Source organism: Dipodomys ordii, unplaced genomic scaffold (assembly GCF_000151885.1).
Source record: "Dipodomys ordii isolate 6190 unplaced genomic scaffold, Dord_2.0 Scaffold146, whole genome shotgun sequence".
NCBI classification, from domain to species: Eukaryota; Metazoa; Chordata; class Mammalia; order Rodentia; family Heteromyidae; genus Dipodomys; species Dipodomys ordii.
The window spans coordinates 2,431,752-2,447,329 of NW_012267362.1; the positions used below are offsets into that span (position 1 = coordinate 2,431,752).

At 43.0% G+C, this 15,578-nt stretch overlaps 1 protein-coding gene across 2 annotated transcripts; it reads left to right on the top strand.

Moving 5' to 3' along the window:
- The first annotated feature begins 127 nt into the window (after positions 1-127).
- Henmt1 (HEN1 methyltransferase homolog 1 (Arabidopsis)) lies at positions 128-15,062 on the top strand. Of its 2 annotated transcripts, none has more exons than XM_013031924.1 (8): positions 128-211; positions 759-863; positions 2,440-2,568; positions 4,750-4,862; positions 5,685-5,819; positions 10,662-10,841; positions 12,064-12,241; positions 14,340-15,062. In XM_013031924.1, the coding sequence occupies exons 2-8, from the start codon at positions 837-839 to the stop codon at positions 14,766-14,768; spliced, it is 1,191 nt and encodes a 396-aa protein (XP_012887378.1). In that variant the 5' UTR covers positions 128-211; positions 759-836; the 3' UTR covers positions 14,769-15,062. The 2 variants fall into 2 exon arrangements, with proteins under 2 accessions (XP_012887378.1, XP_012887379.1); XM_013031925.1 differs by having other exon boundaries at positions 177-211; positions 787-863.
- The last annotated feature ends 516 nt before the right edge of the window (positions 15,063-15,578 follow it).

The window sequence follows — 15,578 nt, forward strand, 5'->3', positions numbered from 1 at the left end:
AGATCGGGCCGGAGATTGAGCGCACCCGGCGGCGGGGCAGCGCAGGGGTGGCGGCGGGCGGGTAACGTCACGTGACCGCGCCGCACGGGGCGCCGGGGGCGGGGCCTTGGAGTTAAATTGGGGGCGGCGGCCGCGGCCTGGGCGCTTCCCCCACCTCAGCCGCCTGCCCGCTGCTGGGCTTCGCACCTCGGGCTGGCCTCCGACCGGGAAGGTAAGAGTTGCGACCCGGGACGCTTCCTAAAGATGGCCCGTGTGCTCTTCCAGGCAGGATCGATCTCTTCATCGCCAGGAGGGAATTGCCTTAATAAGAGCTGGTAGCTGGACCTGGGGCTCGAACTGGAGGTTCAGTGGGAGTGGACAGTAGATGGGAGATCTGTGCATTCGAGGATTCACCATGTAAAAGCTCGGAGGGAACTGGATCCATGTTGCAGCGTCCTTAGTGTCTGAAAGGCTTCCTCTAACACACTTCCCCGTTCCCCCCTCAAAGTTTCCATCTTGAAAAAGTTCCTGGGAGCCATGTGGATGAGGTTGATTGAGTATACCTAAGCAGTGAAAACAGGCAGGACTCTGAAGTTTGTTACCACGTTGAAACAGTAGTAAAAGGAGGGAATGTTGATTTAGGAGATGAACCTGTCTGCTCAAACAATTCCTATGTTTCATGGTAAAACTTGAGGAGGGGAAAGAGCTCAGTCTCTTTTCTCTCTTGTCTGGCTGTCCTTTCCAGACATCTTATAAAAATAAATATTTGATACTTACAGCTCAGTGGCTGCTGATTGTCTTATACAGAGTTTGAAGGATATATCTGCGTTTTGTCTCAATCCCAACTTGGAAACAAAATGGAAATGGAAGAAAAGAACATTCTGGTAAATGCTACCATTCATATCCTCTTATAATGACTAGGAGTTATTACAGTGGTGTACTGTGAGGAGATTACAAGCAAAATCTACCTCCATTTAGGAGGATGTTGAACTAAAAGAGGTGACACATGCAGGAAATATCCACATTGGGTGTATCCAAAGTAATATAGAGTTACTTCCCCCTCCCCCAAAAAAAACACAGTTTCGGATGAATGTGCAAATGTGTGTGTTGGTCCTGGGGTTTGAACTCAGAGCCTCAAGTTCTTGCTTAGTTTTTCCACTCTACCACTTGAGAGCCACAGCTCCACAGCTTTTTGTTTACCTGGGCTGGCTTTGAATCATCAGCCTCAGATTTCAGCCTTCTGAGTAGCTGGGATTACAGGTGTGAGCCACTAGCATCCAGTTTACCTAGAGATTTTTCAATGTGGAGTGTGTTTAAGGAGGTCTTGATTGATCCCCAAGAATTTTCATTTGTATAAAGTTTCCAGGTGAAGATGCCACTGGTTTGGGGCCCGCACTTGAGAAACTCAAGCTGTAGATCCTTGCTGTTCAGTAGGCATCAATTTTATTTAAAAATAGTCATCGGGCTGGAGGTATAGCTCATTGGTGGAGTGTTTGCCTAGCATGCACGAGGCTCTGTGATGGATTACCAGCACAGAAAAAGAGTTGCATGTATGGAATGTGTTTGTATTGCTGTGGACCACATGCAAGGCAAGAGCTCTACCTTGAAGCTATATCCCCAACCCTGCATGTGTCTTATTTTTATTGAACAGTTACTCTAGATATCAAGGACCTTTTAGTCTACTCCTTTATTATAATATGGGTATATACAACCAGCAATAGCAGCTTTATAGATTAGCCTTATAAATCCTCCTTTTTGGGAGAGAGTCTGTTGAAGAAAAGATTAACCTGAATTAATTTAGGACTATTGCAAGAGCATGGCTGAAGGGCTTTTCAACCTAGATGCGTACAGCAAAGGCAGCTGCGTCTTTGAATCCAAGGGGTAAAATGTGGAGCATAGTGTGAGTGGATAGATGGTTAAGAGGAAGCATTAAGGCTAGTAAGGTTCTTGTCATAAATATTTACTAGGAATCCTGCTGAAGGCCATGAGTTTGGACATAAGTAGTAGGCAATAAACTTTGATTAGTAGACCTCCTCCATTGCTTTCTTCATGCTCTCCTTTTACTTTCAAATAAACTTACTTTGATTTTTTTGATTAGATCATGAAAGTGATCATAAATCAAATAATAGCAAGATTTGTTGTGAGCTGATTAGTCAAATTCTTGCTAAAACTGTGCTATGCAGGTCAGAGACTAGTCTGAGATTATTAACATGCCTGGTAGAGGCTTAGAGGAAGTGACTGAAGTTTGGTGGAATTTTAATTAGTAAAGTATTTTCTAGCTCCCTGTCTATCCAGACCATAGGCTTTGGCAGTTCAGTCTATAAAAGCCCATCCCTTTAGTGGCTTCTAATGGTTGGTTTTAAGTAGATTTATGGGTGATGTTCCTTTCCATGGAAACTAAGGCATAAGGACTGTGGAGGAAGTGCACTGCTGCCTAATGATTTTTTTTAATGCTTTCAGTGCAATAGTGTGGTGGCTCATAATTTTGAAGAAGTTTGCCCAGAGAAGGTAATAAAGTTTAAACCTCCACTATACAAGCAGCGATACCAGTTTGTTAGAGATTTAGTGGATCGTCATAGACCCAAGAAGGTAGGTATCTTGATTTCCAAACATTTAAGTACTAAGTCGATCCTATCAAGTGTTTGTCAACACTAGTAAGGAGTAAAGTGAAATTCTTTCTTTTCTTCTTTCCTTCCTTGTGCTGGAGATTCAACTCAGGGCTTTGGCATGTTAGACAAGTGCTGAACCACTGAGTTAACAACCCCAGTCCAAAGAGAGACTTTAGATACAAGGTCTGGTTCTGTTGCGTAGGCTAGTTCCAAACTCTTGGGCTCAAGTGATTCTACTGCTTCAGCTTCTTAAGTTCAGACAGGTTTGCCCACCAGGAAAGCAAGCCTTGACCAAGATCTCTAGGTGTCTTGCGTTAAGCATAGTAGCCATGAGTTCAGCTAAATTATGAGGAGGTTGTGTGTGTGTGTGTGTGTGTGTATGTGTCTGTCTGTCTGTCTTGTCCTGGGGCTTGAACTCAGGACCGATCTGGGCATTAGCCCTGAACATTTTTGCTCAAGGCTACTGTTCTACCACTTGAGCTACAGCCTCCATTCCAGATTTTTTGGTGCTTAATTGTAGATAAGAGCCTCACGGACTTGCCTGCCTAGGCTCAGATCTGCCTCCTCCTGAGTAGCTAGGATTACAAATGTGAGCCACCAGCACCTGGTGATTTTTTTTTTTTTTTTTGAGATAGGGTCTGACTATGTTGTCTAGGCTGGTCTTGAACTCTGGGCTCAAGGGACTGTGCTTCATCCTCTTGAGGAAGTAGGACTACAGGCATGTGCCACTGTGGGGGATTCTTGTAGAGAGACTGTATTTGCTCCTGCTCAGGTCATAGCGGAGAGGAGAGGCGTAGAACAAGGAAGTCATTAAGGGAAAGTGTGGTTAAGGGAATTTTGTTTCCATTCTTCAGAAGCAACAGATAGAGTGGAAATGTCCTCTTATTTGGCTTATGGAGGCTGGTATTCCTTGCAGAGTTCCTTTCTCAGAACAGAACGCCTAGCAGATCCTTTAATCTCTTACCAGGAGCACAGGGATCAGGTGGAGGTCAACATTGCCACGCTTAAACGGGAAGAGAATCTTAATTGGATGTGATTGATCTTGTAGAGTCCACATTTTTGGAGTTAGTCAGAGCATCAAACATATTGTGGCCACAGGTGTTGCGATTCTTTGTAAATTAGGTAAGTGGGCCAAGATGGCCCACACTTGTAGTCATAGCCATTTGGGAGGCTGAGGCAAGTTGATTGATTAAGCCTAGGAGTTTGTGACTAGTCTGGATAACACATGAAACAGAAAAAGGAACAAGCTTTGATAATGGCTTAACAGGTCTGCTCTTCAACTTCTGAGGAAAGTCATGATTTCGTACATAGATGAATATACATACCTGATTAGTATCCTCATGGATTTGCTATTCTAGCTGTAAGCTAGATGTTGGTAAGATGAACTTCTAGGTTTCTTTTTCTTCCCTGTGTTAAACTCAGGTAAGATTCTTCAGTACGTGTGGGCTTCCCTTTTTTTTTTTTTTTTAAACTGCACTGTGTCTCTGCACATGGGCGCAAAGATGCAGATGTTGAAGTCTGTGCCATTATGCACATCTGTACTCAAAGCATCTCAAATGGTCTTTTTAGCTGTTTGGAGATTAACTGAGAATGACATGTGGTTTGCTGTGATTGTTTTTATCAAAACAATTAATGAGGCTCTGTGAAAACTTTGTGAAACTTTGTGTGGTAAGAGCATTTCTTGCTGAAACATACCAAGAATGTTTAAGACTCCAAATTCTGATTCTATGTGAACATGTCCCCATCTTTCTCCCTTTTTCATTCATCCAATAGATATCAATTTTTTGGGAATAGGAACTTTTTATTTTCACCATTGTCACTTTTTTAAATTTAATTTTGTTTTATTTGTGAACATACTGTACAGAGGGGTTACAATTGCATGGGCAGGATAATGCGTACATTTCTTACCAAGCATTGCATCCTCCTCCTTTGTTTACCCTTCACATCCCTGATTTTCACCATTGTCACTTACGTATACTCAGGTGTATAAAGTCTCAGATTAATTTGCTTTTTGTTTACAATATACTACCCAAAAGACTGTTCCATATAATAATTTTATTGTGGTTTACTACTGTTACACAATCTCCCACTTCCCCAGTATTGTTGTCCATACTTCTGTGGCTACAAATGTCTTTGAAATGATATTCTGTCTCATCTACAGGTTGCAGACCTGGGATGTGGTGATACTGAGCTCCTAAGGCTACTAAAAATCTACCCATGCATTCAACTGCTTGTTGGGGTAGATATCGATGTGGAAAAATTACAGTCTAATGGGTAATACTTAGTGATATGATGGGGATGTGGTTTGTGTTCTAAGAGCATTGGTTTTGAGTGTGGTCGCTAAAGTGGCGGCGGCAGCAGTGGTGGTGGTAGTGGGGTTTATAAAGCAAGTCTACTCCAGGTGTGCTTGGCTCCTTCATTCCACTATTTCCCTTTCCACTTCTCTGATATATCACATTTCCACAGGTTACTTTTTTTTCCCTAAAGAACACAAAGCCAAACGTTATTGGTACAAAGAGAGCTGGAAGACCAAATATTCAAACGAGAACAATAGCTGATATTCAGAATCTTGTTCTCCTTGGCCAGTAACTTCCTGCTATTAGAGGAAGTTACCCTAGGACCTACTGTTTAGTTTGTGAAGATGAGGTAAACAGCGAAGGCAGATTTACATCACTGTAGGTAGAAAGTTCTGAGTTATATAGCTAGTGAGAATTTCCTTTTCTTTTTCTCTTTTTACTTTTTTGTCATTCCTGGGGATTGACTCAAGACCTGGGCACTGTCAGGAGATTTTTTGCTCAAGGCTAGCCACTTGAGCTACAGCTCCATTTCCAGATTTTTGGGTGCTTAGTTGGAGATTAGGAGTCTCATAGACTTTTCTGCCTGGGCTGGCTTTGAACCTTGATCCTCAGATCTCAGCCTCCTGAGTAACTAGGATTACAGGGTTGAGTCACCAATGCTCAGCTTCTTTTTATTTTTATAGGGCTAGGGATAAAACCCAGGTAAACACTGTTCCACGGAGCCACCCCCAGTGTGAGAACTTCTAAATAACTTTTGTGTTGAGAATGTTTCTTACTTTTGCAATCATTTTTTTTTCAGACATCATTTATCTCCCTATTTGGGAGAATTTGTAAAACCTCGAGATCTGGATTTGACTGTTACCTTATATCATGGATCTGTTGTGGAGAGAGACTCTCGTTTGCTTGGATTTGACTTGATAACATGCATCGAATTGTAAGTTTTAAACTCTAGTAACAACAGGGGAGAATTAGCTTCAATAATGTTAGTACCCTAAGTGTTTAGGTTACTGCAAAGGGTATTTAGGTCCTTCCCAGGGCATCCCATTGGGCGCACATAATGCTTGCCTGTCTCTTCAATGCTAATTTTGATCTTCCCAGTCATGGTGTGTGGTTGCCCTTGTGTATTATTGCTGGTTTGATTTTCCACACCATGAGCAGGCAATCTGGGCAGAGGCTTACTGAGTCTATGTAGACATTTTGTCCCTCATCTATATTTACCTAGATTTAGCATCACCAGTGCTTCTTGTGTGACTTGTCTTTATTAAAATGGTGGCAAGTGGCTGGAAAGGTGGCTCAGTGGTAGAGTGCTTGCCTTGCATACATGAGGCCCTGGGTTCGATTCCTCAGCACCACATAAGCAGAAAAAGCTGGAAGTGGCTCTGTGGCTCAAGTGGTAGAGCGCTAGCCTTGAGCTGAAGAGCTGAGGAACAGTGCCCAGGCCCTGAGTTCAGGCCCCACAACTGGCAAAAATAAATAAAATAAATAAAATAAAATGGTGGCAAATGTGTTCTGCAACTCCAGTTTTCCTTCTACATTTATATATTATCCCTGGCATTTTACTATGCATAACAGTTCTCCCATAAGTGGAACTCATGAATTCCTTTATTTTTTTTAAATTTTTTTTTGTCGGTCATGGGGCTTGAACTCTGGGCCTGGGCACTGTTCCTCAGCTCTTCAGCTCAAGGCGAGCGCTCTACCACTTGAGCTACAGCGCCACTTCCGGTTTTCTGGTGGTTTATTGGAGATAGGAGTCTCATGGTCTCTCCTGCCCGGGCTGGCTTTGAACCGTGATCCTCAGATCTCAGCCTCTTGAGTAGCTAGGATTACAGGCGTGAGCCACCAGCACCCTGCCTCATGAATTCCTTTATTATCCTCTTGCGGTAGTCATCTTCCTGCCCCTTATACTGGGATTATAGATATGTGCTATTATAACTTGATAGGCACGCCTCCAGACAACACACATACACACACACACACTTATTCTCACACTTAAATGGTTTGTGATTTATTATTGCATTTATTTTCTTGTTCATTATCTCAGGATTTCTCACCGAGGAGGCCTATCAAATTGATGTCTTTGTGATATGTCTTATTTGTAGGCATTTTTTTCTGACATTTCAAAATGTTCTAGGCTCCTCTCCCACCATTCCTTCCTCAACCCTGGAATGAACTGTTCTACAAAGGACTTGTGTACTTTATATGGGACTAGTGTTTACAAAAAGGTTTATGCTTCACACTTAGCTTTTTTTTTTTTTATGCCAGTCCTTGGGCATGATCTCAGGGCCTGGGCACACAGTTTTCTTTTTCTTTTTTTTTTTGTGGGGCTAATTGGAGATAAGAGATTCACAGACCTTTCTGTTCAGGCTGGCTTTGAATCGATCTTTAGATCTCAGCCTCCTTAGAAGCTAGAATTACAGATGTGAGCCTGGAGCCTGGCTTAATACCATCTTTTAATATTAATAGGCTTACTTTGAGATTGGTTTGCTTAATGGTGTATTCAGGTTGATTTCTAATGTTCAGTAATGGAACTATTCCTCCTGAGTAGAAAGTTTACCACCCCCCCCCCCACTCCTTTTTGGTTGCCTGGCATATTTTAGGCACCTAATTAATGTTTGATATTAGTTACAGGAAACTTAGGAAGATCAAAGGAACAGTGAATAAATTAGAATGGCACTGGGCTGGTGGTGTGGCTTAAATGGTAGAGTGCCTGTTTGTAGCAAGTATGAGGACCTTAGTAATCTCCCCCTGTTCACCCCCCCTACCCCCCCTGCTAAATAAAAGGCAACTAGTATTTTGGTTTTACCATTTATCCATAAGTATATCAATTTTTCAAAAATCAGTGCTGGAGATTGAACCTATGGCTTATATATGCTAAGCTCTTTCCTGAGCATATTACTAATCCCAGCTCCTCCTATTTTCTAATGTATCATGAAGCAGCCACGTATTGTAGCAGAATTATATTATGCGCTGGCCACATGTATTAGACTTCTCCTTGCTGCGACAAATACCAAGAGATAATTTAAAGGAGAAAAGATTTATTATGGCTCTTGGATTCAGGAATTTCATTTCATAGCCAGCTTGCTCTATTGCTGTGGGCCGGTAGCAAGGCAGAACATCATCGCAGAGAGAGTTACTTTATGGTGGCCAGGAAGAAGAGAGGGACACAGGGCCAATCTGCCTCTCCAGAATACAACTCTTAATGACCTCCTTCCTCCAAAATAGGCCTCACCTTGTAAAGTTTCTGAAATAGTGCCACCTGCTGGAGTCTTGCGTCTCAACATAGGAGCCTGTGGGGGACATTTCACAGGGAACTGTAATACCTTAAGTTTCAGTGTATAGAATTGTGTAGAGAGTGCAAAGAAGCCAAGCAGGGCAAGAGGATTCAAGAGAATCAGAGCTATGGCTGCTGGGAGAGGGTTAGGCTAGAAGAGTAACAGCTCATCAGTTCATCTAAATTTAGTGCTGCTTCCTGTATCTGGTTGAAAGGTTGTGATACAATCTTTCTGTGATGCTCATCACAGTCCTGAGAATTAGGGGCCCCTGTGCTGATAAGGGTGTCCTTGTAGTCACGGAAGGAGATGGGCTCATTACGTTATTCATGTTATTCATATACGTTATTCTATATAGCTCTTGGTTTCCCTGGAAATTCATTTGAAGCTTGAGCTCTTTGTAGCAGTTCTATCAGTGTCTATGACTTGTGGGATTTCTTTTTTTTTCTTTTGGTTGGTCATGGGGCCTGAACTCTGGGCCTAGGTGCTGTCCCTCTTGAGCTCTTCAGCTCAAGACTAGCACTCTACCACTTGAGCCACAGCGCCACTTCAGGCTTTTTCTGTTTATGTGGTGCTGAGGAATCGAACCCAGAGCTTCATGCCTGCTAGGCAAGCACTCTGCCACTGAGCCACCTTCCCAGCCCGGGTTTCTTTTTTGTTGTTGTTGTTGTTTGCTTGCTTGTTTTGCTTTTGTTTTAGGGCACATTGATTAGATAGAATATCAGTATTTTTTCAGATTCTTTTTCTGCTAATGTTTCTAATAACAAATTTATAGCAGTTGCAGAATTGGTACAAGGAACTCTCCTGTCCATCACCCAGATTCACTGATTGCCTACCTTTGATCACATTTACTTAAGTCTTGTCTTCATTTCCTATGTGTATTTTTCTTTTGAATAATTTGAAAGTAAGTTGGAGACACTGTTTTCTTTTTTTTACCTCTACCTATGTGTGCTGAACACATTTTTCCAATAAAAAATGCCTTCCCTTCCATAACCATAATATCCTTTATGAAGGAATTTAACAGTGACATATTATTACTATATTACTAGCTAATGTATAGTTCATACTAAAAATTCATCACTTGTTCCAGTAATATCTTTCTATAGTTATTTTAAAAATTTAATGCTAGTTTAGACCAGTCCAGGATCACACAATGTTCTTAGTTACTATGTCTGTTGGGTATCTGTTCTTTAATCTGAATAGGTCTTCTCAGTATTCTTCATTTGCCATTTCATCCTTTTTTCCCTAGTGCTGTAGCCCTAGTTCATCCTCTATTTCTTTAAAAAATTTTTATTGTAAAGGTGATGTACAGAGAGATTACAGTTAAATAAGTCAGGTAATGAGTAAATATTTTTTCCTGAACAATCTCACCCCCTCCCTCATTTTCTCCCAGTCCTCCCCTCCTCCTCCCTTACCCCCTGCAGTTGTATAGTTCATTTCCAATGTAGGGTCTAGCAAGTATCACTGCTGAATTAGTTCACCCTTTGTCCCACCATTTCTGCGCTTCCCCTTCCCCCTATCCTTTATTTCTGAAGAGTACATGCTAATTATTTTGTAGAAGGTCTCTCCATTTGGGTCTATTACTTCATTACTAGATTGAGCGCTTGCACATTCATGTATTCATTTATTTTTTGAAATGGTATTGGGGCTTAAACTCAGCCCCTTATCTCTTTTGCTCAAGGCTGGTGCTCTACCACTTGAGCCACAGCTCTTCCTTTGGCATTTTGGTAGTTAATTGGATATGAGACTCATAGACTTTCCTGCCTGGGCTGGCTTTCATGATTCTTGAATCTCAGCCTCTTGAATAGCTAGGATTACAGATGTGAACCACTGGTGTCCAACTTTATTTATTTTTGGCGCTGAGGATTGAACACAGTGCTCTGGGCTTGTGTAGCACATGTTCTACCACCCTGCACTCCAGGGAGTGCATTTTTTTTTTTTTTGTTGGTCCTGGGGCCTGAACCCTGGGCCTGGGCGCTGTCCCTCAGCTCTTCTGCTCAAGGCTAGCACTCTACCACATAAGCCATAGCACCACTTCTGGCTTTCTCTACTTATGTGGTACTGAGAATCGAACCCAGGGCTTCATGCATGTGAGGCAAGCACTCTACCACCGAGCCACCTTCCCAGCCCAAGGGAGTGTATTTTTTCTGAGACTACTATAGGACCAATGTTTTTTCTTGGTACATTTTACCAAGGAGGTCAAGCTCAGATACCTTTTTGAGGAGTTTTTGACAATGAGTTCTTTAGAGCACAGCAAAGGACCTTAGTGTTGGTTAAGAGAGTACTGAGGGCAAAGTTGAGTGTGGGCAGGCAAGGATTAGAATATGTGGAAAAAGTATATATAATTGCAGTGGCTCATGGCAGTAGTATATTCAAAGAAGGGAGAAATCAACATGAGATAGGAATTGTTTTTGCTAAATCAAGTAGGAATTGATTAGGAATTTGCTAAATTATTTACTTTCAAGTGAGGCTACAATTATTATATTTTCCCCTATTAACCATTTTAGAATAGAACATTTGGATTCAGATGACCTGGCCAGATTTCCTGAAGTGGTATTTGGATACCTGTCACCAGCCATGATTGTCATCAGCACACCAAACTCTGAATTCAACCCCCTGTTTCCTACAGTGACCCTGAGAGATGCAGATCATAAATTTGAGTGGAGCAGAGTGGAGTTTCAGACCTGGTTTGTTCCCAAGAGTTTTGTTTGTTTGTTGGGAATCCTTCTGGAGTTTAAAGCTTAAACAGTAAACCTTAATCTTTATATCTTACCTAAATTATTTCTTCCTTGAGCAGAATTCCAGGTAAAGAGATCACAAGGGAACCACCACACTTGGGCAGCTGTGGAAAGGGTGTGAGGGCTGCCAGGTGCTGTTTTGGTTGCAGGCATCTGTAGCTTTGGGGTTGGGATGAGATGTAAAATGAGGAAGGGCTGTGAGGTGAGCCTCAGACCAAGGGTGGCTCCTTGGGTTTGCTCCCATTTCCTGGTGGCAGGGCTGTCTTTATGAACTCATCTACCCCTCTCTTTCTCTGCCTGCCCCTTAACTTTGCTTTTTCCATACTCTTGTGGTAACTTGGAAACCGGTACTATGTTACTGCCTCTGCTTCTCACAGAAGCCAGGCAATCCTTGCTGTTGTTGCTGCGTTATATAGAGGTCTAAGAATGTGTAACTTAGAAGATTTTTTGAGGGGGGGGGCTGTCGTGGGGCTTGAACTCTGGGCTTGAGTGCTGTCCCTCAGCTGTTCAGCTCAAGGCGAGGGCTCTACACTTGAGCTACAGCGCCACTTCTGGTGGTTTATTGGAGATAAGAGTCTCACTCTTGCCCCGGCTGGCTCTGAACCACAATCCTCAGATTTCAGCCTCCTGAGTAGCCCACTGGCACCTGGCACTTAGAAGATTTTTGTTATGTTTTTTGACACATTTATTAATGTAGTTTTTATATGTCAATTTTGGGGCTTAAACTCAGGATCTGAGCGCTATCCCTTAGCTTTTTTTTTTTTAACTGAAGGCTGGCATTCTACCACTTGGAGTCACAGCTCCACTTCTGGATTTTTGCTGGCTAATTGGAGATAAGTTTTATGGACATTCTGGCCCAGGCTGACTTTGTACCAAGGTGCTTAGATCTTAACCTCTGAGTAGCCAGGATGACAAGTGTGAGCCACCAGTGTTTGGCTTTTGTTTTCTTAACACTGGATCTTGCTGTGTAGCCCAGACTTGAACTCAATCCCTGATCTTTCTGCCTAATCCTCCCTGGTGCTTGGATTACCGATGTACCACCACAGCTGGATTAGAACTGTTATTATCTTTTCTGTGTTTTCTACTGTGATTGGACTTTATTGAATGCTTGTTTAGTTACTTACAAATAGTTCTTTGTTGAGACTCTTTTTTCCTTGTTATTTTGTTTCAGGGCTTTACAAGTGGCAAATTGCTATAACTACTCTGTGGAGTTCACTGGGGTAGGGGAGCCTCCAGTGGGAGCTGAACACGTTGGGTACTGTACTCAGATAGGCGTCTTCCGGAAAACCAGTGGGAAGGCTCTAGAATCCTGTGCTTCAGAGCAGCATGACCAGCATGTTTATAAAGCTGTGAGTATTAAGCATTCTTTGTGAGGAGGAACTCCTCGCAACTACATTGGTTGGGATGGTGAATTTTTAAAAATTTGGTGAAAATCTCCAAGATGAATGTCAATGTTCTTAGTCTTGAAAGATCCTGAAGGCTGTGACTAGAGTTGGTCTATTGTTGGTCTATGTTGGTTTCTATCCCTAGAGACTTCATGGCATCTTGGGTGGTTTATTTTTTGGGTGTGGGGGAGTCAGTCATGGGGTTTGAACTCAGGGCCTGGGCACTGTCCCTGAGCTCTTTCACTCAAGGCTAGTGTTCTACCATTTTGAGCCACAGCTCCACTTCTGGCTTTTGAGTCACTAATTTGGAGATAAGAGTCTCACGGGGACTTTTCTGCCTGCAATCTTCAGATCTTAGCCTCTTAGCCTCCTAAGTAGTTAGGCTTACAAGCATGAGGCACTGGGACTTGGCTTCATCTTTTTAATGGTATTGGATTTGAGTGCTAGGTCTTATACTTGGTAGGCAGGTGCTCTACTACTGGAGCCATGCCTCCAATCCTTTTTGCTCTGAGTAGTTTTAAGGTAGGTTCTTTCTTTTTCCCCAGGCCAACCTGGATCGCAATGTTTATGCTCCTACCATAGTTATCTCAACTACGCTATCTGACAGACCTGCACCACTGTGCCCAGGTTTTTGTGTTGAGATGGCATTTTGTGGACTTTTTGCCTAAGCTGACTTCAATTGCAGTCTTTCTAATCTCAGCCTTCAGAGTAACCAAGATTATAGGTGTGTGCCACTGTGTCTTCTTGGCATTTCTGAAGGCATTTTTTTTTTGGGGGGGGGTCTGGTCACTGGGGCCTGAACTCTGGGCCTGGGTGCTGTCCCTCAGCTCTTCAGCTCAAGGCTCTACCACTTGAGCCACAGCACCACTTCTGGCTTTTTTCTTTTTTTGCTTATGTGGTGCTGAGGAATTGAACCCAGGGCCTCATGCATGCAAGGCAAGTGCTCTACCACTGAGCCACCTTCCCAGCCCATTTTTTTAAAGATTTATTTTTATTTATTTTTATTTTTGGTCGGTCATGGGCCTTGAACTCTGGGCCTGAGCACTGTCCCTCAGCTCTTCAGCTCAAGGCTAGCGCTCTACCAGTTGAGCCACAGCGCCACTTCTTCTCAAGGCATTTTATGAGGAACAGTGTCTGTTAGAGGTATTCTTAGAGTATTTCAAAGCAATACTTAAGCAGCCTCATTTGTAAAGAGAAAACTAGCAACTTCTTCTCCCCTGATAGATTCAAGAAATGACTATTAGAACTGAGCTCTGGGCTGGGAACATAGCATGGTAGAACAGCCCTCACCGACCACTCACAAGGACCTGGGTTCCATTTCTAGAATATACACAAAAGCATCTGATCCTCCAAAAGGAACACATTCATCTCTTCGGCTTAACTATTCGATTTTCTTTTTTTGTGTGTTGGTCCTGGGGCCTTATACTTGGGGCCTAGGCCCTGTCCCTGAGCTTTTTTTGCTCAAGGTTGGTTCTGCCATTTGAGCCTCAACTCCACTTCCAGCTTTTTTTTGGTGCTTAATGGGAGATTTTATGGCCTTCCCTGCTTAGGCTGGCTTTGAACCATGATCCTCAGATCTCAGCCTCCTGAGGAGCTAGGATTACAGGCGTAAACTTCTGGTACCAGGCTCTATTGTTTTTTCTTTCTTTGGGTCAGGGTCTTAACTCTGTTGCCCAGAGTAGCCTTGAACTCCTGGGGAAGCAGCCTTCCTGCCTTAGCCTCTGTGTGCCATTACTCTTAACCGATTTCCTTCCTTCCCTCCCTCCCTCCCTTTCCCCTTTAGTTCCAAGTAGAAATATTGGGTTGATGTAAATTGGTGGCAGCTTCACTGTGGATTTGACATTAGAATCAGAAAGCAAATAGGTCATGAATATGAGTAGTTTGACCCCCAACTGCTTCACCTGAGGCATTTGCTGGTTTTGTTTTGTTTGAGGAGGGATTTGAACTCAGTGCTGATATTGAGGCGTTTTGGACACATGGACATAGAGTTGATTCTTATGTGGCAGAGAGTTACTGATGGCCTTAACTTTTTCCTGTATTCAGTGTGTTTTGTTTCTTTCAGGTTTATACGACCACCTACCCAAGTTTACAGCAGGAAAAGATGCTGAAATTTGTGTTGGTCGGGGAAGTGTTGATCCAAGTGGACCACCTGCGATTGTGCCACGGGCGAATGCTGAGAGAACGGAAGAAGGAAGTGGGCCCCAAGCTACCCACCACAGACACCTCCTGGAACCCCCACTTACTGCTGGGCTCAGTCTTCACAGAGGCCGAGAAAACCAGGATAGAGGGGTCACCCAAACCCTTCTGTGAAGGAGACAAGTTTTTCGTACCGCTGCAGAGACTCCTGGCTTATCCCAAATTACACCGCTTTCATGTCGGTGAGGAGAGACTGAGGGCCCTTATTGCCGATTCGGTGTGTTTGAGTAGTGATGGCTCTGCGGTCGTGGTGGACCTGCACAATTCCTGGGATTATCGGCCTGAAGAGAACTGAGCCAGCCATTAAAGAAACATTGACAAATGTTACAGGTCAGGTCCTACGCTGGGGGACAGATAGATGCCCAACAGCCAGTTAGACTCTGCCTGAGAAGGCTGTGAGGGTTTCACTGAAAGTAACGGTGCTTCCCCTTTGAGGAATTTTTCTTTGCTCTTTTTCTCAAGAATGAAGAAATTGGATATGGCAGCATGTTAATTTTGAATTTACCTATATATTTTGATGTTACAGCTGTGTATTGAATGTGACATTAAAAAACCTTAAAAGTGATCAAATACACTGTTGTAAACCTTTTCCCAGGAGTTATGAGTGATTTAAATTTTTTTTCTAAGACTCTCTTTTGAGATACATTCTTTCCTGTCATATTTTGCTTAAATCTCATACAAAAAATGAATGTGGGAAAGGATTGTTTGAAAGGCAGAGAAGCCTGGACCTGCTAGAATCGCTGTGTCTGTTTTTCCTTCCTGCAGTGCTGGGGATTGAGCCCAGGGCTTTGAGCATGTTAGAAAACTCTACCACTGAGCTACAGCCCCAGCAATGTCCATGCATTTTTGTTGAGTCACTTTTTTTTTCTTTTTGTGCCAGTCCTAGGGTTTTAATTCAGGGCCTATAGGCTGTCCCTGAGCTGCTTCTTTTTTTTTATGCTCAAGGCTAGGACTCTACTACTTGAGTTATAGCTCTACTTCCAGCTTTTTAGTGTTTTAAGTGGAGATAAGAGTATCCTGGACGGGCTGGGAAGGTGGCTCAGTGGTAGAGTGCTTGCCTTGCATGCCTGAGGCCCGGGGTTCGATTCCTCAGCACCACATAAGC

Excerpts from the sequence above, each read along its gene's own strand:
- Henmt1 (XM_013031924.1), top strand. The coding sequence starts at position 837 with ATGGAAATGGAAGAAAAGAACATTCTG. Across the intron at positions 4,863-5,684 it reads GAAAAATTACAGTCTAATGG|ACATCATTTATCTCCCTATT; the intron begins GTAATACTTAGT and ends TTTTTTTTTCAG. Across the intron at positions 5,820-10,661 it reads TTGATAACATGCATCGAATT|AATAGAACATTTGGATTCAG; the intron begins GTAAGTTTTAAA and ends TAACCATTTTAG.